We start from the raw sequence: 24725 nt of genomic DNA, 5'->3' as shown, positions 1-24725 counted from the left end.
TGGAATTGTTCGAAAGATCCAATGTTATATATAACACATATGTGATCACCGCAATGACAGGAACGGAAATGCAACTTGTACTGAAAGCCACAAAAATTAATTTCAAAGATCGAAGCTGAAGAATTATACACATTACCTACTTTATTTTCCTCAGTTCTTGAAAAATAACATGAAAAAAAAGAACTACATAATTCTCCTTTATTTTGGTTTCTAAGATAAAGGACTTGAATGAATACTGATAAACTGCATTTATTTACAATCGCAGAGTCAACGGTTATGTAGATCTTTCTGAGACAGCAACTTGAGCTGCTGCTAGCCTAGCAATAGGTACCCTGTCAAAGAATTTGGATCAGTAATTGATCTGGTTATAGACATGGTCTATGCAACTTAAGTAGACGGGCGAAAGAAAAAGAAAACCTGAATGGAGAACATGAAACATAGTCTAGTCCGGCCTCTGCGAAAAATGCAACAGAAGAAGGCTCTCCACCATGCTCTCCGCATATTCCAACCTGTTTGTTTATAATCACGTGGGAAATTATCAGAAGAAGAGAAAAATGGAAGAAGAAAAATCTTGTTACCATATGACGCATCATTCATATCAAGTTGACACCCCAATTTCTTATACAATGCTTGTGCATTGCTGGTTACCTTTAAGCTAGGCCTAGCTGCACGACCCTTTTCTGTTGCCATCTTGACGAGCTGCCCAACACCTTGTTGATCAAGTACCTGCAGAAAGCCTTGTGAGACGATTCTGGTAATATCGAAGAAAACCTATTCGTGATGAAGCCTGCATGGACTTGCATAATATGCGACTAACCTGGAAGGGATCGTTTTGAAGAAGGCCTTTGGAGAGGTAAATAGGTAGAAACTTGCCCACATCATCCCTACTGTACCCGAATGTCATTTGTGTGAGATCATTGGTCCCGAAGGAGAAGAACTCAGCTTCCTTTGCAATCTATCATCGTAGATCAAAGAAAAAAAAGATATTATTCAGCAGAATATGAATAATTCTTCAATCTACATTGAAATAACAAAGTCAGCCTATCAATTTACTCTTACCTCATCTGCAACCAGAGCAGCTCGAGGGATCTCGATCATAGTTCCGACCTTATAGCTCACGGTGGTACCCATCTCAGAGAACACATTAACCGCGACACTGCGAATGAGCTTCACTTGATGTCCCAGTTCCTGAAGGCAAAAATTTCATTTAGGATGAAATCTCTATCACTTTGCATTTCTCACAAGTCCATACGAATGAATTATGAAGTCAGTATGTTTACCAAAAAAATGAAAAATTATGAATCCAATATTGTAAATAAATAATGAGAAATGAGAAAGTGAAGAAAAAGAATGCAGGATCATGCCTGAGGTATTCCGACAAGGGGAACCATTATCTCAGGGAAAACTTTGACACCCTGGTTGCTCACTGAGACTGCAGCTTGAAAGATTGCGCGTGCCTGCATTTCGGTGAGCTCTGGGTAGGATATCCCTAGCCTGTTGACACATTAGAGGTTCTTCATTTAAATTTTATCAACTCATTTATGCATAGAAGCATTCGTGCAGCAAAAACATGTGACGCTGAGATATGAAACTTTCGTCATAGTTGCAAATAACATAGATCCAACGTGATAGGCAACCAAGTTTATGATGCATATGAACTATGAAGTTGCTAAACCAAGTGAATGAAGTTCATCAGTTAGAGAACGTTTTCTGGAACAATTAAAATTGGAGTGACTATTTAGATTGGAGAGCCCATGTGAAGAATGAAGAGCCACGAAACCTGCAGCCGCGGAAACCAAGCATGGGGTTCACTTCTGATAATTTTTCAACTCTGGAGAAAACTTCATCCTCAGTCATGCCAGTCTGTGCAGTTAGTTGGCCGACAATCTGCTCCAAGTTACCTTCTGGAAGAAATTCATGAAGTGGAGGGTCTAACAGGCGGATTGTTACTGGAAGACCTGAAATTTCATAAATTTATGTGATAAATAAGCTAATAAAACTACAAGGTTAAAGCAAAATATTGATAAAATCTTAAATACATATCCTACGGTCCTAACAATCACAGGGATTTTTGTCAATGAGGTAAACATACTAACAAATTTCAAATTTATAAATCAAATTTGTGAAAAATACCATCCATTGCACGGAAAATTCCTTCAAAGTCAGATCTCTGATATGGTAGTAAGAGGTCCATTGCCACCTTCCTCTGTTCAGGTGTAGCCGCCATGATCATTTTTCTTACTGCCTTTATTCTATCATCCGAAGCAAAGAACTGAAACATAAAAAACATGTGAAATATCAAAAGAGATCTACAACCTGACATTATTTGTTAACAGCCAAACATTTTAGCAACGACAAATAATTACCATGTGTTCTGTCCTGCAAAGTCCAATCCCTTGTGCACCGTTATTTCTTGCTGTTATCGCATCTTCAGGCGTGTCAGCATTTGCCATCACCTGTTGCAACATTACCATGAACATTATTAGAGAAATCGGTACTTGTACCAGTGAAAAGGAAAAAAGGGAAGGAAATAAGTCACCTTGAGACGCCTGACTTTATCAGCCCAAGACATAAAGGTTTCCAAATCGCCACTCAAAGCCGGAGGAGAAAGTGGCTGTTTTCCCAATATGACTTCACCAGTCGATCCATTGAGTGAAAGCCATTCTCCTTCATTGACCACCGTTTTCCCGATCAAAACCAGCTGTATAATCAATGAATAACCCTCATTTAATACCATTCTCTTGATACTTCACAGAAAAAATATATTGTTTACAAAGGAAAGCTGTTACAACCACCTTCTCTTTGTCATTTACTCGGATGTCAGCGCAGCCAGAAACACAACATTTACCCCACCCACGGGCTACAACAGCTGCATGAGATGTCATGCCACCTCTAGCTGTCAAGATTCCAGCAGCGGCATGCATACCCCCAACATCTTCGGGGCTAGTTTCAGTCCTTACCTGTAATAGTGCACAACAACGATTTTCAATGATGAAATAGGGCCATGGCTCAACATATTCCGGAAGATAAATATGATTATTTAGCTTACCAGGATAACTTTCTTTCCTTGTGCATGCCATGATTCAGCATCTTCTGCATTGAACACGACTTGTCCTACTGCTGCTCCTGGAGATGCAGGTAACCCAGTGGCGAGCACTTTGTCTTTGTAAGCGGTTGGATTCTCAAACTAATCAGACAAAATTATACATAAGGAAGTTATAAATTCATCGGTACATTACACAAATTGGCCTATTGATATGTAAACTTAGAAATGAGTATAAATACCTGTGGATGAAGAAGTTGGTCAAGGTGCTGTGGTTCCACCATCTTGATTGCAGCATGCTTATTCACAAGCCCTTCGTTAGCCATGTCTACGGCTATCTTAACTGCTCCTTTACCAGTACGCTTTCCAACACGGCATTGCAACATCCACAACCTATTTTCTTGTACTGTGAACTCAATGTCCTGCAATTGTTCCCCATGCTTAAAAAAAACTGTATGTTCCGATAAACAAAAAAAGATGTGAATGTAATACTGATAGGAATATATCATATATGGAAATGATAACTCTTACCATCATATCTTTGTAATGTTTTTCTAGAATTTCACAGTTCTCCACAAGCTCCTTGTAAGCTTCGGGCATGCAATTTTTCATAGCATCCACATCTTCTGGCGTCCTGATCCCGGCAACTACATCTTCGCCCTATTCATTCCAATTTTTGAGCTACTTATAAAACCCTAACAAAAAACAGTATACTACTATCGACTTAGAAAAAGAAGTTTGGTATATATAGCGGTATCAAAAACCTGAGCATTGACTAGAAACTCGCCATAAAGCTTCCTTTCACCCGTGCTTGGATTTCTAGTGAACAGAACACCTGTCCCTGAAGTACTTCCCATGTTCCCGAAAACCATGCACTGAATGTTAACTGCGGTTCCCTTCAAACCTGTTATCTGATTGATGCTCCGGTATTTAATGGCCCTTGAGCTGTCCCAAGAATCAAAAACTGCTTTAACAGCCAAGAGAAGCTGTTGTTTTGGATCTGCAAATATACATGGGAACAAGGACATGTAAACGCACAGAGTTGTGCCACGAAAAAGTGGAAAATATGAAGTTGTTGTCGTTTTACTTTGTACCTGAAGGGAACTTTTCACCAGTCGTTTCAAGATAGACATTTTTGTATTGGTCTACCAGCTCTTTAAGATCAGAAGCTGTTAGCTTTGTATCAAGCTCAACTCCTTTTTTACATTTTAGTTTTTCCAATTTCTCCTCGAACGATGAGTGTGGAATCCCCATAACCTTCAAACATAAAATGGATGAATTCATAATACATCTTGACAAAAAATATCATCAATTTTCACATATGAACATTGCTAGATGTATCAATTAAGACTTACAACATCTCCAAACATGTCTAGGAAACGTCTATACGAGTCATAAGCAAAGCGCTCTCCACTTTTTGAGGCCAAACCAGCAACCACCTTGTCATTGAGTCCAAGGTTGAGGACAGTGTCCATCATGCCAGGCATGGAAATCTAGGTGCAAAGAGCGAAAATCAGTTGGTGCACGACATAAACTAATTCTTATTAAACAGACTGTTGTCCTTTTACCATTGCTAAGATAAATACAGAAGCCATAAACGCTGTAAATTCGAAGAATTGAAAAACTCTTACAGCGGCACCAGAGCGAACAGAGACAAGAAGAGGCTTGGAAGAATCACCAAGAATAGCACCAATATCCTTCTGCACAATCTCCAAGCCCTCTAATATCTCCTCCCACAAACCTTGTGGTAAGTCTTTGCCATTGAGTTGATACTCTTGGCATGCTTCTGTTGATATAGTAAGTCCAGGCGGGACGGATAGGCCAATGCTAGCCATTTCTGCCAGGTTTGCACCTTTCCCTCCCAACTACAATGCAAAGGCATGATGAACAAAATTCAGATTCTATGACTAAATCGAACATGTAAATCAATGGACAAGTACAAACTGAACAATTATGTTATGTAGCATAAACATATGTTCGATTGAGTTAAATGTAAAACTCCTCGTGCAAAACCGGGCTGTACAAATGCTAGCATTTCACTTTCTCGCACTGGTAGCATGTCAAAAGTGAAGTAAAACTTACCAATGACTTCATGCCCTTGTTGCCTTCACTGTTTCCTTTTCCGAAAGTAAATACTCGCTGTGGACACAAAAGAGAAGCCTTTTAGTAACTACAGGCATCTTGAACAAAATGCTTATACAAAGTTCATAACCAGTCAAAATGATCATGATAATTAGTAATGAAACCGCTCAATATAAGTTCAATTTGCAACTTTTTTCATGTTTCCAATGTGAAACTTTACAACGGATGTAGAGGTCCAAGATGTCCAAAGGATTAGAATAATCCGAGGCGGGCTTTTTATCTTTTCAACAGAGGATACAATATGAGTACCTTTTTGATTGTTGCTGCATTTTGATCTGCAACTGGGGACAGAACGGATTTTGCTTGGCTTTGTCCAGGCTCATGCTTCTTCAGGTTTGGGTTCGTGGTCCCGTTTACTTTCACAGTGGACGGCATTTTTTCTACTCTCCCTGCTTGAGAAACCCAAGTAAATATTATCAATGTACACAAATCATACAACAATGTTTAATTGATGAGTAATACACTTCTAAGCAGTATAAAATAATTTTAACTGAAATCATAAAAATTGGATTTGAAAATGGAATTGTTATAAGCACTGCAAAATAGTCATCGTGCACTCATGCAGCCTTGATATTTTTCGTTAGGGAGGAATGCATGATTGATTATTTTGGAGGGCCGATAATAGCTCCGCATAGAGAATTATTGTAAAATCTTAATAGAAATCATACTAATTAGATTAAAAAGGAGAATTGTTATAAACACTCCACGGTATTCGTCCTGCACTCCTCCACCCTAGTTAAAAGTCATTATGGACGAGTGCATGATTGACTATTTTAAAGTGCCAATAACAACTCATGTACATACTTGCTGAATATTGAACTGAGCAGAAGAAGAGTCAGAACGGCTGCAAAAGTTGCTAAGTGATCTTGAATCCAACTCTTTGCTTTGTTTGTAAGTGTAATGGTGTGATGAATTGTAGCGCTAACTCCTCCTTTTAAAGGCACAGCCACCTGGCGGAGATGATGACATGTAAGAAGTTAAATATTATTTTTTTACCACTCCGTTTAAGTAATATTAAGAGCTTTTTTAGTTGGTGATGAGTTGAAAACGGAGATCTAGATCCGGGCATAGTCAAGTTGACTAAATCAGTTATTGTTTGGATAACTCTTTGATAAATATTAATACCTTTATAAATAAATAAATAAAAGTTATTATTACCGTGGACGGTGTCTGATGATGACTTGGCAAACTCTCAAGTCCAAAGTTGCGCACACCAAACCTAATCAATGAGTGAGGATTCAGAGGATCTTTAAATCACATCTGTTTATGGTACATCATGCGATAAAAAATCATTGTAAATTTTTTTATTTAAAATTGAATTTAAACAGTACCTGACGAAAACTGACTGTACCATCTACGATGAACGGATGTAATTAGAGGATCTCCGGGATCCTCAAAAAGAGAACCCTAATGATCAATAACCATGTCATTTTAGAAATAATTGTTTTTCTTGTTTATTTATTTACTTTCTAAATTACCCAAAACCCAAAACCCTACCTATTTATCTTTTTTACAAAAAAGGAAACTACGAATTTAATACTAATTTAGATTCCCCTTATTTTGATGCTTAAAATTTTGATTTTGCCGCAAAATATCTTATTGGTTCGACTTTTGTATTGTTATTAAAGTTGGAAGATGTTCTATGTTCGAATCACCTTTTGAACATTAAATGTCTTTCCTATTAATGTGAGATTCAATCTCAACACCTTATTGGATTATAGTTTTGCATCGACTCTCTGAAGAGGAAGCTTGTTAGCGAGCCATTGCTAATAAACTCACACTACTAGAAATCATGGCAAAACACCGCCAGAAATGCCATTTAGTCACGTTTTAAATAAATGTGCGCAAAGTGGTTTAGGCTCCAAATGGACACACTGACTATCTTCACTTCAACTGAAGAAACCATACAGAAAAAAACCCCAATAGAAACATAAGGGAGCTTTGAAGTTCTTTCAGGTTTTGAATTATTTCCACATTTTATGATTTTGAGTGTGAACAAAATTGTATTATCGCACCACTTTTGTGAATTTCGCGAATACACATATCATTAACATGATAGCGGATTATAAGGAAAATAAACTCTGGTTTCTAGCTAACATTTAATGGGAAGCGTATGGATTGAATTGAACAAAGCTTCACTAATTTTTTGAGGAAGACTAATGTCATTTAACTCCGTAATTGTCATTCAAGATTTAATTTACAACATAAATAATTTTAGATGAGATATTTGAGCAAATTAAAATCAGGAATATCATTTTCATTTTTGGAATATCTTTTTTACTTTTTGGTTGAGCTGAACGAGGTTGTAACCACTCTTATCATTTTAATTTTTTTTTTTTTATCAAATATGCACATATATACATGCTGAGGATTGAATTGCTTTCTGATCAGAAGAAGAGTCAAGAACTGCTTGCATAAGTTGCAAATAGATTTTGATCTCCTAACTCTTGCTTTGTTTGTGACTGTAATAGTGTGATATATATAACGCTAAATTCTTCCTTTCAAACAGATAGTTGTCCCTTCAACTTGGAAACATTATCTACTACAGCGTGACACATAGCGTAGCTAATAACATGTCACATGTCTAATGGCTTACTATTGTAATTAATTAGCTTTTTTTTTTTCATTGAAAAGCCTAAAAGTTTGGAACTTATCTACTACTAATTTGTTGTAAAATGCAAAAGTTTTTTTAGTTCACGATCAGTTGAAAAATGGAAATCTAAATACGAGTGCGGTCAAGTTGACTAAACCACTTCAATATTAATATTAATACCGTTTTTAAATGAAAAAGATGTTATTATTGTTGACATTGTCCAGTGATAGACCTGGCAAACTCCCGAGTCCAAAGCTGTTATGATATAATTTATGACCAAAGAGTTGTTACGATGGCACCGGCTCCTCCTCTTCCTTTGTAGAAAATCTGAAACCGAAGAGCTCATGCCACGTAGATATGGATATAGGTGGAGCCTTGCTGCCGAAGGAGAGTGAAAAAGTTTGCATTGTTCTTGGTCTAAAACTTCTTTGAAATCTTCATGTAGAACTAGGTGTTGAATTCTCAGTTAGTTTCTTCTTTCCAAATACTTGATTGAAGAAATTGACTTGTCAATGTTTGAATCCGTAGCTGAATATCATCCATTCGTGTCTTCATATCATTCGCATGGTTCATGTTTTATTTCGGTGTCACAAGGAGATAAGCTAAAGAAGTGAAGTTGCCTCTTTGTGAAGATTGAAGACTACTACATCTAGTGCAACATGAAGTTGCACAAAGGTACAAGCTGCTCCACAGAATAAGTCTAGGAATTGAGTTTGTTATTGTTATCCTTGTATGAACCTTATTTCCACTACTAGACCAGACTCCATAGAGTCTCCCAATTTTTTATCTAGTTATGTATTTTCCAGGCACAAAATTGATGTGTGTATTTTGGTTCATGTTGTCTACATTTATGGTTGTGGTCAGAATACTTGCATAATGAACTGATAAGTTAATTGTCTAATCATTTCAATTAAAAAATTATGCCGAATTTAAGTTATCCGTTCCAACCCAATCTTTTATACCAAATGATAGCTATATGAATCCAAGCGAAGTGATATGCAATCTCCAAAATTTGGCCAACTTGACAAAAGAATTTTTGAATATCATGGAAAATAAGAAGAAATTTCATGGCCGTCCAATTCATTCTTGTTGACTGTGATTTTGATATGTAAATAGAAAAAGAAAAATTGTTAGGCTTCACACATATAATATGTTTTGGTACCATGAAGAAAGTTAAAGTTTCATCATAAAATCATTGGTAATCTGAGGAGTATCCCAATTACTTCTAAGCACATAAAAGTCTTTTCTCTCATCAATGTGTGATTCATTCTCAACACCTTCTTCGATAGTTTGGCATCTACTCTTTAGGCACCAAATAAACACACTACCTTCAACTCAAGAAACCATAAAACTACACGGCTCAGTTCTACCCCACCAAATCTAACAGCAAGGAAAAGACAATAAACAAAAAGGCAAAAGAAAATAAAATAAACCATAGCCCAGTAGAGACACATAAGGAGGTTTTAAATTCTTTCAGGTTTTGAATTATTTTTCCACATTTAATTTGTGAATTTGAGTGAACAAAATTGTATCATCACACAACTTTTGTGAATATTATAGTGAATTATAAGGAAAAGAAACTTTGGCTTCTAACTAGTATTCACGAGGAAACGTATGGATATTGGATTGAACAAAATTTCTGTAATTTTGTGACGAGCATGAATTTCATTTAACTCCTCTATCTTGAATAATTTATATTCAGATGAAAGTAATTTTAGGTGAGATATTTGAGAAAACTAAAAATGATCAATATCATGTTTCATTTTTGGTTAATAAGCAAGCAAGGTTTTAACCACTCTATAACCATAATTAGTCTCATATTTTTTTTATTTACCCAAATTTCTATATACTAAAATCCAGTCGGAAAAATAATGTTAACCAACAGTGTTTTGAATTTTTTGCCCCTGTTACACTGTTTCTTTTCCTTTTTATTTTTCAATTTGCACAATAAAATTACTAGAATGCCCTTTAGTCATTTGACTGTTTCATTCCTTTTCTTTTCTCCTTTTTTTCTCTCTCGACTCTTTCTCTCCTCGCGACTCCGACTAGTTTCCTTCGAATCTGAGCCTGGCATGGGTCGGGATCACCACCAAATGATTTCTATTGAACTCAGGTACATGGTAGAACAATTCCATGTGAAGTTTTATCTCGATTCAGTGTTGATTTGTTTTATCTCAATTCCATGTGGCATGTGTTGTAGGGGTTTGGCGAAGCTTTCCCAACCAAATCTTTGGATTGCAGTTGGTTATGTTTGCTTTCACCATTTCCCATTTCTTCAGCTCTATATTTTCTTTTACGTCGGCATATTTTCACTCTTTCACAATGTGATCCAATATCTCTCAATCCCACTTTAGGGTTTCGAAAATTTCAAAACTAAAATTTTCTTTTCAAATTTCAAACCCCAGCTTGGAGATCACCTAAGGCTCCGATTCAAGAAGCGTATGCTGTTGGCTGTTAAGATTCTGATTTATGACGTGTCCCAGAGCAGGTACTATTTAGGTTTTTAAAATTTATTTATTTATTTTAATTTTTTGTTTGGGTTATGGATTTCTGATATTTATGTGCATGCGCGGATCCAGAATTTTGATATAGGCTGGTTTCAATATAAAAGTTTCAAAACTAAAGAGTGTGATATTGGTGGAGAAAGGTGGTGGAGATCAGAATAATTGATAACGTTGCATGTCTTCTTGTTTCTTAAGGATTTTGACTGTGCAATCACTCACGTCGCCGACTTTGGCAATTTCGACTCTCTTGCAACCTTTTTGCATGTTCTAGGAGAACAATACTCAATTTATACAACAACTGTTAAATTTAAGTGTGCCGATTCTGTAGATTGCTATATAAATATCATGCATGTGATCAATGCAAACACAGGAATGCAACTTGTACTGTTGTATCAAGTCACGAGTTTAACATTACAGATAATTTATTCCCAAAGATCCCACTTTATTTTCCCTGTTCTTATAAACTAATATGAAAATAAATAAAAATTTACAAGTGCAGATTCGCTGTTATGCAGTATTTCTCACACAGCAACTTGAGCTGCTGCTAGCCTAGCAATAGGTACCCTGTCAAAGAATTTAGGATCAGGAATTTGATCTGGATGCAACTTTAAGTTGATAGAGGAAAGAAAAAGAGAACCTGAATGGAGAACATGAAACATAGTCTAGTCCGGCCTCTGCAAAAAAGGCAATAGAAGAAGGCTCTCCACCATGCTCTCCACATATTCCAACCTGTTCATTTATAATCACAGTGCGAAAATATCAGAAGAAGAAAAATCTTGTAACCATATGGAGCATCATCAATATTAAGTTCACACCCAAATTTGTGATAGGATGCTTAAAATCACTGCAATGCCAGTTACCTTTAAGCTAGGCCTAGCTGCACGTCCCTTTTCCGTGGCCATCTTGATGAGCTGCCCGACACCTCCTTGATCCAGTACCTGCAGTCAAGAAATCAGTTTGAATTATTTTAATGTTCCCTTATAAAACGATTCTGGTGCCATTGGAAAACCCCCTATCTGCAATTATGACTAACCTGGAATGGATCGCTTTGAAGAAGGCCTTTGGACAGGTAAACAGGTAGAAACTTGCCCACATCATCTCTGCTGTATCCAAAGGTCATCTGGGTGAGATCATTGGTCCCGAAGGAGAAGAAGTCAGCTTCTTTCGCAATCTGTAATAGTTGATAGAAGATAAATATCATATAATTTAGTAGAAAATATGAACATCATCTTCCTCCTACGGAGGGAAGTTTCAAAAAGTAAAAAATAAAAGGGAAAACATATCAATTTAGCCTTACCTCATCTGCAACAAGAGCAGCTCTAGGGATCTCAATCATGGTTCCAACCTTATAGCTCAAGGTGGTACCCATCTCGGAGAACACTTTAACTGCAACACCGTGAATGACCTTCACTTGATGTCCTAGTTCCTGAAAGACGAATATTCAATCAGGATTGAATTTGCATCTCATTTTTTTTCACAAATAAATTAAGAGAAAGAAGAAAGGGAGGAAAAAGAATTGCAGGATCATGCCTGAGGTATTCCGACAAGGGGAACCATTATCTCGGGGAAAACTTTGACACCCTGGTTGCTCATTGAGACTGCAGCCTCCAAGATTGCACGGGCCTGCATTTCAGTGAGTTCTGGGTACGATATGCCTAGCCTGTTGATTACATCATTAGAACCCTTTCATCAATAACAAAGAGATCAACTATTTGTCAACTATTTAAGCATATAACATTCATGTAGCGAAAACATGCGACACCGAGATATCAAACTTGTGCCATATTTCCTTATAACATTATTATGGATGCAAAGCGACAGGTAACTAATTTTATGGTTTTTCGCTGATTGAAGTTCATCAGTTAAAAGAGCTTTGTTAGAGAAATTTTGAGAAAATTATTTGTGAGTTTGTGCGGAGATTGAAGAGCCAGCAACCTGCAGCCACGGAAACCAAGCATCGGATTTACTTCTGATAATTTATCAACTCTTGAAAAAACTTCATCCTCAGTCATGCCAGTCTCTGCAGTTAGTTGGCCAACAATCTGTTCCATGTTACCTTCCGGAAGAAATTCATGAAGTGGAGGGTCTAACAGGCGGATTGTAACCGGAAGACCTGGAAATTCATAAAATTATGTGATAAATAAGCTACTACAACAACAAATATACAGCAAAATATTGACAAAATGATAAACAAGTAGATTTAGATCCAAGACTTCCGGATAGTTTTGTCGCAGTCAATGAGGTAAGAATAAGAAAATTTCAAATTCATAAATTAACATTTGTGAAAAATACCATCCATTGCACGGAAAATTCCTTCAAAGTCAGATCTTTGATATGGCAGTAAGAGGTCCAATGCCACCTTCCTCTGTTCAGGTGTAGCCGCCATGATCATTTTTCTTACCGCCTTTATTCTATCATCCGAAGCAAAGAACTGTAACATAAAAACAAGAGAAATATCAAAAGAGCTCCATTAACACAATATTGCAACGAAACAAGGCTACAACATTGATAGAACATTACAAATCCAGCCAAACATTTTTAGCAACGGAAAAATAGTTACCATGTGCTCTGTCCTGCAAAGTCCAATCCCTTGTGCACCGTTATTTCTTGCAGTTAGCGCGTCTTCAGGTGTGTCAGCATTCGCCATAACCTGTTTCAGCATCGCCGCAAGTTTTTATGGAGATGTTGGAAATGGGACACGTGAAAAAAAATAAGGCAAGAAAATATGGTACCTTGAGACGACGGACATTGTCAGCCCAAGACATAAAGGTTTCCAAATCGCCACTAAAAGCCGGAGGAGAAAGTGGCTGTTTTCCTAATATGACTTCACCAGTGGATCCATTGAGTGAAATCCATTCTCCTTCTTTGACCACCGTGTTCCCGATCACAACCAGCTGTTTCATCAATGAACGAAACCCAGTTATGCCATTTTCACTTTCGGTTTTACCATGGGAGATTGTTTATAAAGAGTAAACAATGGAAACAACCTTCTCAGCATCATTTACTCGGATATCAGCGCAGCCAGAAACACAACATTTGCCCCACCCACGGGCGACAACAGCTGCATGAGATGTCATGCCTCCTCTGGCTGTCAGGATCCCTGCAGCTGCATGCATACCCCCAACATCTTCGGGGCTAGTTTCAGTCCTTACCTATATATGCACAACTCAAAGTGTGTCGGAAAGAGAAAAAAGTTAACAGTGAATAAGACGAACATGGATAAAATTTTACCAAGATGACACTCTTTCCTTGTGCCTGCCATGTTTCGGCATCCTCAGCACTGAACACGACTGTCCCTACAGCTGCTCCTGGAGATGCAGGCAATCCAGTGGCGATGACTTTGTTTTTGTAAGCGGTTGGATTCTCAAACTGATCGGACAAATATATGCAGAAGAAGTCAAAAATCCTTAGTGTGTTTATTCATGGATACATTGATAACGCATATGCATGTCTGGCCTAAATACCTGTGGGTGAAGAAGTTGGTCAAGGTGCTGTGGTTCCACCATCTTGATTGCTGTGCGCTTGTCCACGAGCCCCTCATTAGCCATGTCTACAGCTATCTTAATCGCTCCCTTACCAGTACGCTTTCCAACGCGGCATTGCAACATCCACAACCTATTTTCTTGGACTGTAAACTCGATGTCCTGCAAATTTTCCCCATGCTTTATTGTCCTAAAACCATATGTTCTGATAACCGAAAAAGTGTGAATGAAATACTGAAACGAATAAAATACATGGAAATGAAAAATCTTACCATCATATCTTTGTAATGTTTTTCTAGGATTTCACAGTTCTCCACAAGCTCCTTGTAAGCTTCTGGCATGCAATTTTTCATAGCATCCACGTCTTCTGGCGTCCTGATCCCGGCAACTACATCTTCTCCCTGTTCAATTCCAATTTTGGAGCTACTCATTAAACCCTAACAAAAGAGTCTATATTGTTGTCGACTTAGAAGGAGAAGTTAGGTATAAATAGTGGTGTCAAAAACCTGAGCATTGACTAGAAACTCGCCATAAAGCTTCCTTTCACCGGTGCTTGGATTCCTAGTGAACAGAACACCTGTCCCTGAAGTATTTCCCATGTTCCCGAAAACCATGCATTGAATGTTAACCGCGGTTCCCTTCAAACCAGTTATCTGATTGATGCTCCGGTATTTAATGGCCCTTTGGCTGTCCCAAGAATCAAAAACTGCTTTAACAGCCAAAAGAAGCTGTTGTTTTGGATCTGCAGATATTCACGGGGACAAGGACATGTAAACATACAGAGTTGTGCTACGCAGAAGTGGAAAATATGAAGAAGTTTTTGGCGGTTTGATTTGTACCTGAAGGGAACTTTTTACCCGTTGTTTCGAGATAAACATTTTTGTATTGTTCTACCAGCTCTTTAAGATCAGAAGCTGTTAGCTTTGTATCAAGCTCAACTCCTTTTTTACGTTTTAGTTTTTCCAATTTCTCCTCGAATGATGAGTGTGGAATTTCCATAACCTTCAAATGCATACTTGATTAATTCAGATTGCATCTTGAAACAGAAAAGATAAGCTTGAATTTATTAAGCCAAAGTTTAGATAAAAATATCTAGTTTAGACACATAAACATTGTGAAATGCATCAATAAAACCACTTACAACATCGCCAAACATGTCCAGGAACCGTCTGTAAGAGTCATAAGCAAAGCGCTCTCCACTTTTTGCGGCCAAACCAGCAACCACCTCGTCATTGAGCCCAAGGTTGAGGACAGTGTCCATCATGCCAGGCATGGAAATCTAGGTACATAGCTCACAAATCAGTTGGTGCAAGACATAGATTAGTTATTGTTAAACAGACCGTTGTCAAAGGTGCCATTCTAAAGTACTACATAAGACATTACGGCTGTAAATAGTAATTGAAAGAACTCTTACCGCGGCACCAGAGCGAACAGAGACGAGAAGAGGCTTGGAAGGATCTCCAAGAACAGCACCAATGTCCTCCTGCACAATCTCCAAGCCCTCTAATATCTCCTCCCACAAACCTAGAGGTAAGTCTTTGCCATTGAGCTGATACTCTTGGCATGCTTCTGTTGATATAGTAAGTCCAGGCGGGACGTATAGGCCAATGCTAGCCATTTCTGCCAGGTTTGCACCTTTCCCTCCCAACTACAAGGCATAGCCATGATGAACACGGAATTCAGATTCTATGATTAAATCGAACATGTAGATCAATGGACAAGTACCAATTGAACAATTCTGTTATGTTACATAAACGTATGTCCGATTGGTATCAAATTTAAACTCCTCTTGCCAAATCGGGAAAGTGAAGTAAAACTTACCAATGACTTCATGCCTTTGTTTCCTTCACTCTTTCCTTTTCCGAAAGTAAATACTCGCTGTAGAAACAAAGGAGAAGCCTTTCAGGAACTAGAGGCACCATGAACAATATGTTTGCACGTAGTTCATAACTAGCCTAAATTGATCGTGATATAGTACCTTTTTGGTTGGTGGTGCACTTGGAACTGCAACTGGGGACAGAACGGCTCCGGGCTCATACTTCTGCAGGATTGGATTCGTGATCCCGTTTACTTCTTCGGGGTTGGCTTTCACAGTGGGCGGCATTTTTATACTTTCTCTGCTTTAGAAACCCAAGTCAATATTACAATGAATGTTTCATTGATCGGTAATAATCAACTCCCAAGAAATACGAAATACTTAAATCTTAATAGAAATCATACTAATTAGATTTGAAAATGAAATTGTTATAAGCACTGCAAAATAATCATTACGCACTCTCCGATCTTGATATTTTTTATTAGGGAGGAGTACATAATTGACTGTTTTAGAGTGCCAATAACAGCTTTCGAAAATGAATTTTCCATGGATCAAAGAGTGAAACAGAATTCAAAGTCATATGATCAAATATGCAAATATACAAACCAGTTGAAGATTGAAGTGCTTTTTTTTTCAGAAGAACAGTCGAGAACTACTTGCAAAAGTTGTAAAGAGACCTTCAGCTCCAATTCTTTTTTCGTTGTGACTTTAATGGTGTGATATTATATATAGTACATGTCTAATGGCTACTACACAGTTGCCCCTTCAGCTTGGAAACATTATCTACTGCATCGTGACACGTGCCAATGACATGTCACACTCTAAAAGTTTGGAACTTATCTATTACTCATTTGTTGTAAAATGCAATATTAAAAGCTTTTTTTATTTCACAATAAGCTGAAAACGAGATCTAAATTAGGGTGCAGTCAAGTTGACTAAATCAGCTCTTATCATTTGGAAATGATTAATTTTTTTTTCTTTTAATATTAATACATTTTTATTAAATGAAAAAAAGTTGTTATTAGAGGAGTAAACCGAAGCAGTGGATGGAAATATACTATGAATTTCGTTCTTAGTTGCAAGGCTTAGAATTTTCGGCGTAGAACTTCATATTCTCAATTCAAACTTTGTGGTGTTGGAGGCCATCTAACAAACAACATGTCATATATATTACTACCATTGTCCTCCGCACCAAGTTAATTTTAATTACTGAAGACATTGCTCATGGCTCAAGTTTGATCTGTTCGAATCTCATGTAACATTTTCGACGTGTTCTAGAAACAATACGAAGCAGCCCTCTAGGGATGTAAGTCTACAGCAATTCTTGAGTTCTAAGTGTCTGCAGATTATGCAGATTGCTCTATATATCATAAATGTGATCAATCCAAATACATATGCAACTTGTACAGTTGTACCAAGTGACACGTTTGACATTAGAGATAATTTATTCCCAAAAGATCGAAGCCGAACAAGTATTCACATTTCTAATTTGTTTTTATCCTTGTTCTTTATCAAGTAATATGAACATATATATATATATATTATTTCCCTTATATTTTGGTTTCTATATAATGATAAAGGATTTGTATAAACAACAGAAAAACTGCATTTATTTACAAGTGCAGAGTCGCTGGTTATGCAATCTTTCTCACACAGCAACTTGAGCAGCTGCTAGCCTAGCAATAGGTACCCTGTCAAAGAATTTAGGATCAGGAATTTGATCTGGTTATAAAAGTAGTTTATGCAGCCTAAATAAGATAGATAAAAGCAAACGAACCTGAATGGAGAACACGAAACATAGTCTAGTCCAGCCTCTGCAAAGAATGCAACAGAAGAAGGCTCCCCACCATGCTCTCCGCATATTCCAACCTGTTAGTATAATTACCATGTGAAAATATCAGAAGAACAGAAAAAACAAAAATCTTGTGACTGTATGACACATTGTCGATATAAATTGACATCCCAATTTGTGATAGAATGCTCAAAATCTATGCATTTCCGGTCACCTTTAAGCTAGGCCTAGATGCGCGCCCCTTTTCCGTGGCCATCTTGATGAGCTGCCCAACACCTCTTTGATCAAGTACCTGAAAGCAGTGCATTTTGACTGTTAGTGTCCTTTTCTTTTTTTTTCTTTTTTTTAATTCCCTTGTACGATGATTCTGGTGCTACTGGGGAAAAACCTATCTACAACGAAGCCTGCGTGGACTTGCATAAATGTGACTAACCTCAAATGGATCGCTTTGAAGAAGGCCTTTCGCAAGGTAGATAGGTAGAAACTTGCCCACATCATCTCTACTGTAGCCAAATGTCATTTGTGTGAGATCATTGGTCCCGAAGGAGAAGAACTCAGCTTCCTTCGCAATCTATCATTGTTGATAAAAGAAAAAATAGGACGATGAATATTGTTTTATTCCGTTTACTTTTAAATAACGAAGTCAGCCTATCAATTTAGCCTTACCTCATCTGCAACCAGAGCAGCTCTAGGGATCTCAATCATAGTCCCAACCTTATAACTCAAGGTAGTATCCATCTCGGAGAACACCTTGACCGCAACACTGTGAATGAGTCTCACTTGATGTCCTAGTTCCTGAAAGGGAAAATTTTCATTCAGGATTCACTTTCCATCACTTCACATTTATTTTGCAAATAAATAATCAGAACGAAGATAGGGAGGAACAAGAATTGGAGGATCATGCCTGAGGTGTTCCGACAAGGGGAACCATTATCTCGGGGAAAACTTTGACACCCTGGTTGCTCATTGAGACCGCAGCTTGAAAGATTGCACGCGCCTGCATTTCGGTGAGTTCTGGGTATGATATCCCTAACCTGTTAAAACATCAGAAAAAAACCTTTCATCAATAACAAAGAGATTGTGCGTCTTTGAACTTCTTCACTTGAAGCTTATGACATTAAGCATATAAGCATTCGCACAGCGGAACATATGATACTTGAAAGTAATACTAAACATGTTTTGTGAGTGAAATAAAACTGAATGCTGAATAAGACAAGAAATGATACATGTGAAGCTAACTGACAAATTGAATGAAGTTCATCAGTTAAAGACGTTTTCCAGAACAATTAAAATTTGAGTAGATCTTTAGATTAGAGAGCCCATGTGAAGAATGAAGAGCCACCAAACCTGCAGCCGCGGAAACCAAGCATGGGGTTTACTTCTGATAATTTCTCAATTCTTGAGAATACTTCATCCTCAGTCGTGCCAGTCTCTGCAGATAGTTCGCCGACAATCTGTTCTAAGTCACCTTCTGGAAGAAATTCATGAAGTGGAGGGTCTAACAGGCGGATTGTTACCGGAAGACCTGACATTATGATAGATAGCCAACAATTACAAATCTAAAGAAAAATGTAGATTAATTTTTAAACGCATAGCCTCAGAGCCTAACGATCCTTGAGAATTTTGTTGTTTTAGTGGTCCATGAGGTGAAAATACAAGCAAACTTCAAAGCGTTTACCATCCATTGCCCGGAAAATTCCTTCAAAATCAGATCTTTGATACGGTAGTAAGAGGTTCAGTGTCGCCTTCCTCTGTTCAGTTGTAACTGCCATGATCATTTTTCTTACCGCCCTTATTCTATCATCCGAAGCGAAAAACTAGAACATAAAAAGCACAGAAATATCAGAAGAGATCTATAACATGACACGATTTGTTAAGCAAACAGAAGTACGACAGTGATGGAACTTGCAGCAAACCATAAAACATTACACATCCAGCTAAACACTTTAGTAAGTAAAAGTAGTTACCATGTGCTCTGTCCTGCAAAGTCCAATCCCTTCCGCACCATTATTTCTTGCTGTTAGCGCATCTTCAGGTGTGTCCGCGTTTGCCATAACCTATAATAGCATTACCACACAACTTTTTATAGAGAAATGCTAGTGGTAACAATGAAAACCATAATACACAAACAATATGGTACCTTGAGACGCCGGACTTTATCAGCCCAAGACATGAAGGTCTCCAAATCGCCACTTAAAGCGGGAGGAGAAAGTGGCTGTTTTCCTAATATGACTTCGCCAGTGGATCCGTTGAGTGAAAGCCATTCTCCTTCATTGACCACTGTATTCCCGATCACAACCAGCTGTAAATCATCAATGAACGAACCAAATTATGTCATTTTCTCTTTAGACTTTACAACAACAGATAATGTTCATAAAGAGAAAACAATGGAAACCACCTTCTCAGCGTCATTTACTCGGATGTCAGCGCAGCCAGAAACACAACATTTACCCCACCCACGGGCTACAACGGCTGCATGAGATGTCATGCCACCTCTAGCTGTCAAGATCCCTGCAGCAGCATGCATACCCCCAACATCTTCGGGGCTAGTCTCCGTTCTTACCTATGAATATGTACAACAATTCGTAATGATGAAACAGGGCCATGGCTCCACATATTCCAGGACAAAAAGAACATTTAGCTTACCAGGACGACACTCTTTCCTTGTGCATGCCATGCTTCAGCATCATCAGCACTGAATACGACTGTCCCTACAGCTGCTCCTGGAGATGCCGGTAATCCAGTGGCGATCACTTTGTCTTTGTAAGCGGTTGGATTCTCAAACTAGTCAGACAAAATTATACATAAGGAAGTCATAAATCCATCGGTACATTATACAAATTGGCCTACGATATGTGAACTTAGAAATGAGCATAAATACCTGTGGGTGAAGAAGTTGGTCGAGGTGCTGTGGTTCCACCATCTTGATTGCAGCACGCTTATCCACAAGCCCTTCGTTCACCATGTCTACAGCTATCTTAACCGCACCTTTACCAGTACGCTTTCCAGCGCGGCATTGTAACATCCACAACCTATTTTCTTGGACTGTGAACTCAATGTCCTGCAAATGTACCCCATGTTTTAGTTCTACAAAAACATGCGTTCCCATGAACCGGAAAATGTGAATGTAATGCTGATAGGAATATCATATATGGAAATGATAACTCTTACCATCATATCTTTGTAGTGCTTTTCTAGAATTTCACAGTTCTCCACAAGCTCCTCATAAGCTTCTGGCATACAATTTTTCATAGTATCCAAGTCTTCTGGCGTCCTAATGCCGGCAACTACATCTTCTCCCTGTTCAATTCCGTTATGGAGTTACTTTCACAAAACCATGGGAAAAATAGTGTCCATTACTATCGACTTAGAAGCAGAAGTTTTGTATAGTTGTATCAAATACCTGAGCATTGATTAAAAATTCGCCATATAGCTTCCTTTCTCCGGTGCTTGGATTCCTAGTGAACAAAACACCTGTCCCTGAAGTATTTCCCATGTTCCCAAAAACCATGCATTGAATGTTAACTGCGGTTCCCTTCAAACCGGTTATCTGATTGATGCTCCGGTATTTATTGGCCCTTGGACTGTCCCATGAATCAAAAACTGCTTTGATAGCCAACAGTAGCTGTTGTTTTGGATCTGCAGATATCCATGGGGACAAGTACAAATTAACATAAAGAGGTGAGCTATGAAAATGTGGAAAAACATGAAGAAGTTGTCGGCGTTTTACTTAGTACCTGAAGGGAACTTTTCACCCGTGGTTTCGAGATACACATTTTTGTATTGTTCTACCAGTTCTTTAAGATCAGAGGCTGTTAGCTTTGTGTCAAGCTCAACTCCTTTTGTACCTTTTAGTTTTTCCAACTGCTCCTCGAATGATGAGTGTGGAATTCCCATAACCTTCAAACGTAAAACTTTTGAATTCAGAATATGTCTTAAAACGGAAAAGATAAGGTTGAAATTATTATGCCAAAATTGAGAAAATTTTCAATATTTAGACACATGAACATTATGAAATGCCTCAATCAAACCACTTACAACATCTCCAAACATGTCTAGAAAACGTCTGTACGAGTCATAAGCAAAGCGCTCTCCACTTTTTGCGGCCAAACCAGCAACCACCTCATCATTCAGTCCAAGGTTGAGGACAGTGTCCATCATACCGGGCATGGAAATCTAGGTATATAGAGCAAAAATCAGTTGGTGTACGCCATAAACAAATTATTATTAAACAGATTGTAGTAAATGCGCCATTGCTTAAAATTACATAAATGCGTCTCCATATGTGCCCTTGTGAACTATTGCTACAACGGCTGTGATTGGAACTGAAAGAACCGAGAATAATTGGAACTGAAAGAACTCTTACCGCAGCACCAGAGCGAACGGAGAGGAGGAGAGGCTTGGCAGGGTCACCGAGAATAGCACCCATGTCCTTCTGCACACTCTCTAAGCCCTCTAATATCTCCTCCCACAAACCTTGTGGTAAATCTTTGCCATTGAGCTGATACTCTTGGCATGCTTCTGTTGAAATAGTAAGTCCAGGTGGGACGGATAGCCCAATGCTAGCCATTTCTGCCAGGTTTGCACCTTTCCCTCCCAACTACAATGCATAGGCATGATGAACACAGAATTCAAATTCTATGACTAAATCCAACATTTAGATTAATGAAAAAGTACAAATTGAAAAAATTCTAAGCTAAATCAAACATATGGATCGATGGATAAGTGCAAATTGAACAATTCCGTTATGTAGTATAAACTTATGTTCGACCGAGATGAAAGTAAAACTCCTCATCCAAAACGGGCCATACTATACTAGAATTTCCATTTCTTGTACTGGTAGCATGTCAAAAGTGAAGTAAAAGTTACCAATGACTTCATGGCCTTGTTGCCTTCACTCTTTCCTTTTCCAAAAGTAAATACTCGCTGCAGAAACAAAACAGAAACCGTTCAGGAACTAGAAGCACCATGAACAAAATGCTTGTACATAGTTCAGATTGCCAGTCAAATTGATCATGATATTGTTATGAGTTTAGAGTGCGCAATCCGATAGTTGTGAGGTTTTACACAAAAGGCCTCGATGAAATTATTAGTAGAAATGAAACGGAACCACTTAGTATAAGCTCTATTTAAATTTTGTCAGGTTTCCGACGCTGGATTTTACAACACTTAACGTCACAAACTATTCTAATACCAAGTCAAAACTAAAGCATCCGACTGAAAACTAATTAGAAAGGGATGGAGAAATCCAAGGTCTTGCAAGGATTAGAATAATCTGAGGCGGGATTTTTATCTTTTGAATAAAAGGATGAAATATAACTACCTTTCTGGTTGTTGGTGCAGTCTGATCTGCGACTGGGGACAGAACAGCTTTTGCTTCGATGTGTCCTGGCTCGTTCTTCTTCGGGTTTGGATTTGTGATAGTGTTTATAATTTGCATCTGCTGCGGGTGACAGCGCTTGAGGACAACTCGACCCGACGAGTTGAGGGCATGGAAGGAAGCGTTTTCTCTAACAAGATCAAATTGATCCACATATTTTCCCTTGAACAATCTCTGCCTATAAACCTCAGCTGGAGTCCTTATGAGCATGCCTTTCACAGTGGATGACATTTTTATACTCTCTCTGCTTGAGAAACCCAAGTAAATATTACCAATGGATACAAATCATACTGCTATCTTTAACTGATCAGTACTAATTTACTTCCAAGCAATATAAAATAATCTTAAAAAAAAAATTCGAAAAGAGAATCGTTATTATCACTGCAAAATAATCATCCTGCACTCCTCCATCTCGTGTTAACACTTGTCTCTATGCATGATCAGCGGCTATTTTAGAGTGCCAATAACAGCTTGTAGAAATAAGTTGTTATGGATCAAACAGTGAAACAGAATCCGAAATCATTTGATCAAATATGCACACACACATACCTGCTGAAGACAGAAGTGCTTTTCTGATCAGAAGAAGATGAGAGTTTCTACTTGCAAAAGTTGCAAAAAGATGTTGAGGTCTAGAGCTTCTTCAGACAAGAAAAAATGGCGGTCGGTGTTGTCTTTGTTTTGTTACTGGTGTGATGAGCGACATGAGTGGACCAAATTCTAGCGCTAAATCAGCTTTCAAAACTGCCCATTCACAATTATTTGTGCCAATAAAATTGTGGAAAATAATTGACTACCAATCATTTTGTTTTGAAAAGTAATATTAAGACTTTTTTTTTTTTTAGTTTACGATTGGTTGAAAACGGAGATCTAGATCCCGCCGCAATTAAGTTGTTCTTGTGGTTTGGATAATGATTAACTTATTTGATAATGTTAATACTTGAAAAAAAATAAAAATAAAAAACAAGAAACTTGTTTGATAATAAATAGCAGCAAATACCAGGAAGAGTTGTTTAGGGAAAAGTGAGCAAAGATTTAGAATTCTCAACTCAAATTTCAACTCTATAAATACATTTTTTGATGTGACTGATTTTATTTTTGTCATCGTTTGATCTGAATGCTAAAACATACTATCATCTTACGTGATACACACGTTTTGTTAAAAAGAAATTAGTTTGTTTGTGCCAAAATATCTTTTACATTTAAAAAAACAAATAATATCGAAATGATGCTGTCTTAAATGATAAAATGAAAATATGGCACACATTTCGACGACCACATCTTAAGGAAGAGATGATATGAGGGGTATTTTAAGCATTTCAAGTTGTTAAGGAAAAAAAAAAAAAAAAAGAGATGGAGTCAGGTATTATGGTTGACGCCCGATGACTTGGCAAACTCCCGAGCCCAAGGCTGTCAATATAATTGCAGACCAAAATAGATTATTACTGTAAAAAAAAATTTCATTGTGATCGAAACACATGAGGTATATCACATGTTTTATATAAGTGTTGAAAAAATTTATTTTTTAAGTTATTAAGTTTTTAACATACATATCCTATCATTTATATAATGACACGTGATGTACCATCGCATGTACCGATCACATTGAAAAATTTCTTATTATTATGGGGCCCTTTTCCTCCTCCGCAAGAGATTTTATACCATTTCATTTCTTCTACTGATGGAGTTCGAAACAAGAGACGAAATATCATATGTGATTATAAAGATGTTAGGAAAAAAAATTAATTGTATAATGACATATAATGTTATTATGTATTCCTGATATTAAAAAAAATGAAATCTCTCTTTTAAGAGATATTTTTTAATGTAGTCGGAACACGGAATGATGCATCATGTGTCACTATTCAAATTGTGAGATTTGTGTGTTAAAAAGTTAATAACTTAAAAAATAAAATTTTCTACCACTCATACAAAAACATATGGTATACCATTCATATTTCGATCATAATAAAAAA

The 24725-nt window shown here is 37.6% G+C and overlaps 2 protein-coding genes and 1 long non-coding RNA gene across 4 annotated transcripts; 1 reads left to right on the top strand and 2 right to left on the bottom strand.

The window, feature by feature from the left end:
• Window positions 1–259: 259 nt before the first annotated feature.
• LOC103932123 (pyruvate, phosphate dikinase, chloroplastic-like) lies at window positions 260–23492 on the bottom strand. 2 transcript variants are annotated; one of them, XM_048584402.1, is made up of 21 exons: window positions 23302–23492; window positions 22696–22996; window positions 22242–22298; window positions 21739–21972; window positions 21411–21548; window positions 21110–21272; window positions 20776–21011; window positions 20544–20672; window positions 20254–20433; window positions 20019–20156; window positions 19771–19935; window positions 19513–19674; window positions 19340–19429; window positions 19051–19189; window positions 18720–18897; window positions 18277–18406; window positions 18039–18167; window positions 17806–17943; window positions 17587–17664; window positions 418–509; window positions 260–332 (listed from the first exon to the last, which is right to left on the bottom strand). In XM_048584402.1, exons 2-21 carry the CDS (start codon window positions 22981–22983, stop codon window positions 275–277), a joined length of 2922 nt encoding a protein of 973 aa, XP_048440359.1. In that variant the 5' UTR covers window positions 22984–22996; window positions 23302–23492; the 3' UTR covers window positions 260–274. The 2 variants fall into 2 exon arrangements, with proteins under 2 accessions (XP_048440359.1, XP_048440360.1); XM_048584403.1 differs by lacking the exons at window positions 260–332; window positions 418–509 and adding exons at window positions 16921–17271; window positions 17358–17449 and having other exon boundaries at window positions 23302–23488.
• LOC125477376 lies at window positions 9775–10758 on the top strand. Its single transcript, XR_007258485.1, has 3 exons — window positions 9775–9891; window positions 9979–10266; window positions 10358–10758. It is a non-coding gene; the product is annotated as an uncharacterized LOC125477376 (long non-coding RNA).
• On the bottom strand, window positions 10637–16324 carry LOC103958520 (pyruvate, phosphate dikinase, chloroplastic). Its single transcript, XM_009370787.3, has 21 exons — window positions 16187–16324; window positions 15743–15881; window positions 15586–15642; window positions 15179–15412; window positions 14906–15043; window positions 14604–14766; window positions 14271–14506; window positions 14037–14165; window positions 13747–13926; window positions 13514–13651; window positions 13270–13434; window positions 13015–13176; window positions 12843–12932; window positions 12575–12713; window positions 12218–12395; window positions 11813–11942; window positions 11580–11708; window positions 11316–11453; window positions 11143–11220; window positions 10920–11011; window positions 10637–10846 (listed from the first exon to the last, which is right to left on the bottom strand). The coding sequence occupies exons 2-21, from the start codon at window positions 15866–15868 to the stop codon at window positions 10804–10806; spliced, it is 2745 nt and encodes a 914-aa protein (XP_009369062.2). The 5' UTR covers window positions 15869–15881; window positions 16187–16324; the 3' UTR covers window positions 10637–10803.
• Window positions 23493–24725: the final 1233 nt, after the last annotated feature.

The sequence above is a fragment of a genome, unplaced genomic scaffold, assembly GCF_019419815.1.
Source record: "Pyrus x bretschneideri cultivar Hongxiangsu unplaced genomic scaffold, Pyrus_bretschneideri_v1 Contig21, whole genome shotgun sequence".
Classification (NCBI taxonomy): domain Eukaryota; kingdom Viridiplantae; phylum Streptophyta; class Magnoliopsida; order Rosales; family Rosaceae; genus Pyrus; species Pyrus x bretschneideri.
This window is presented reverse-complemented; position numbering and strand designations above follow the sequence as displayed.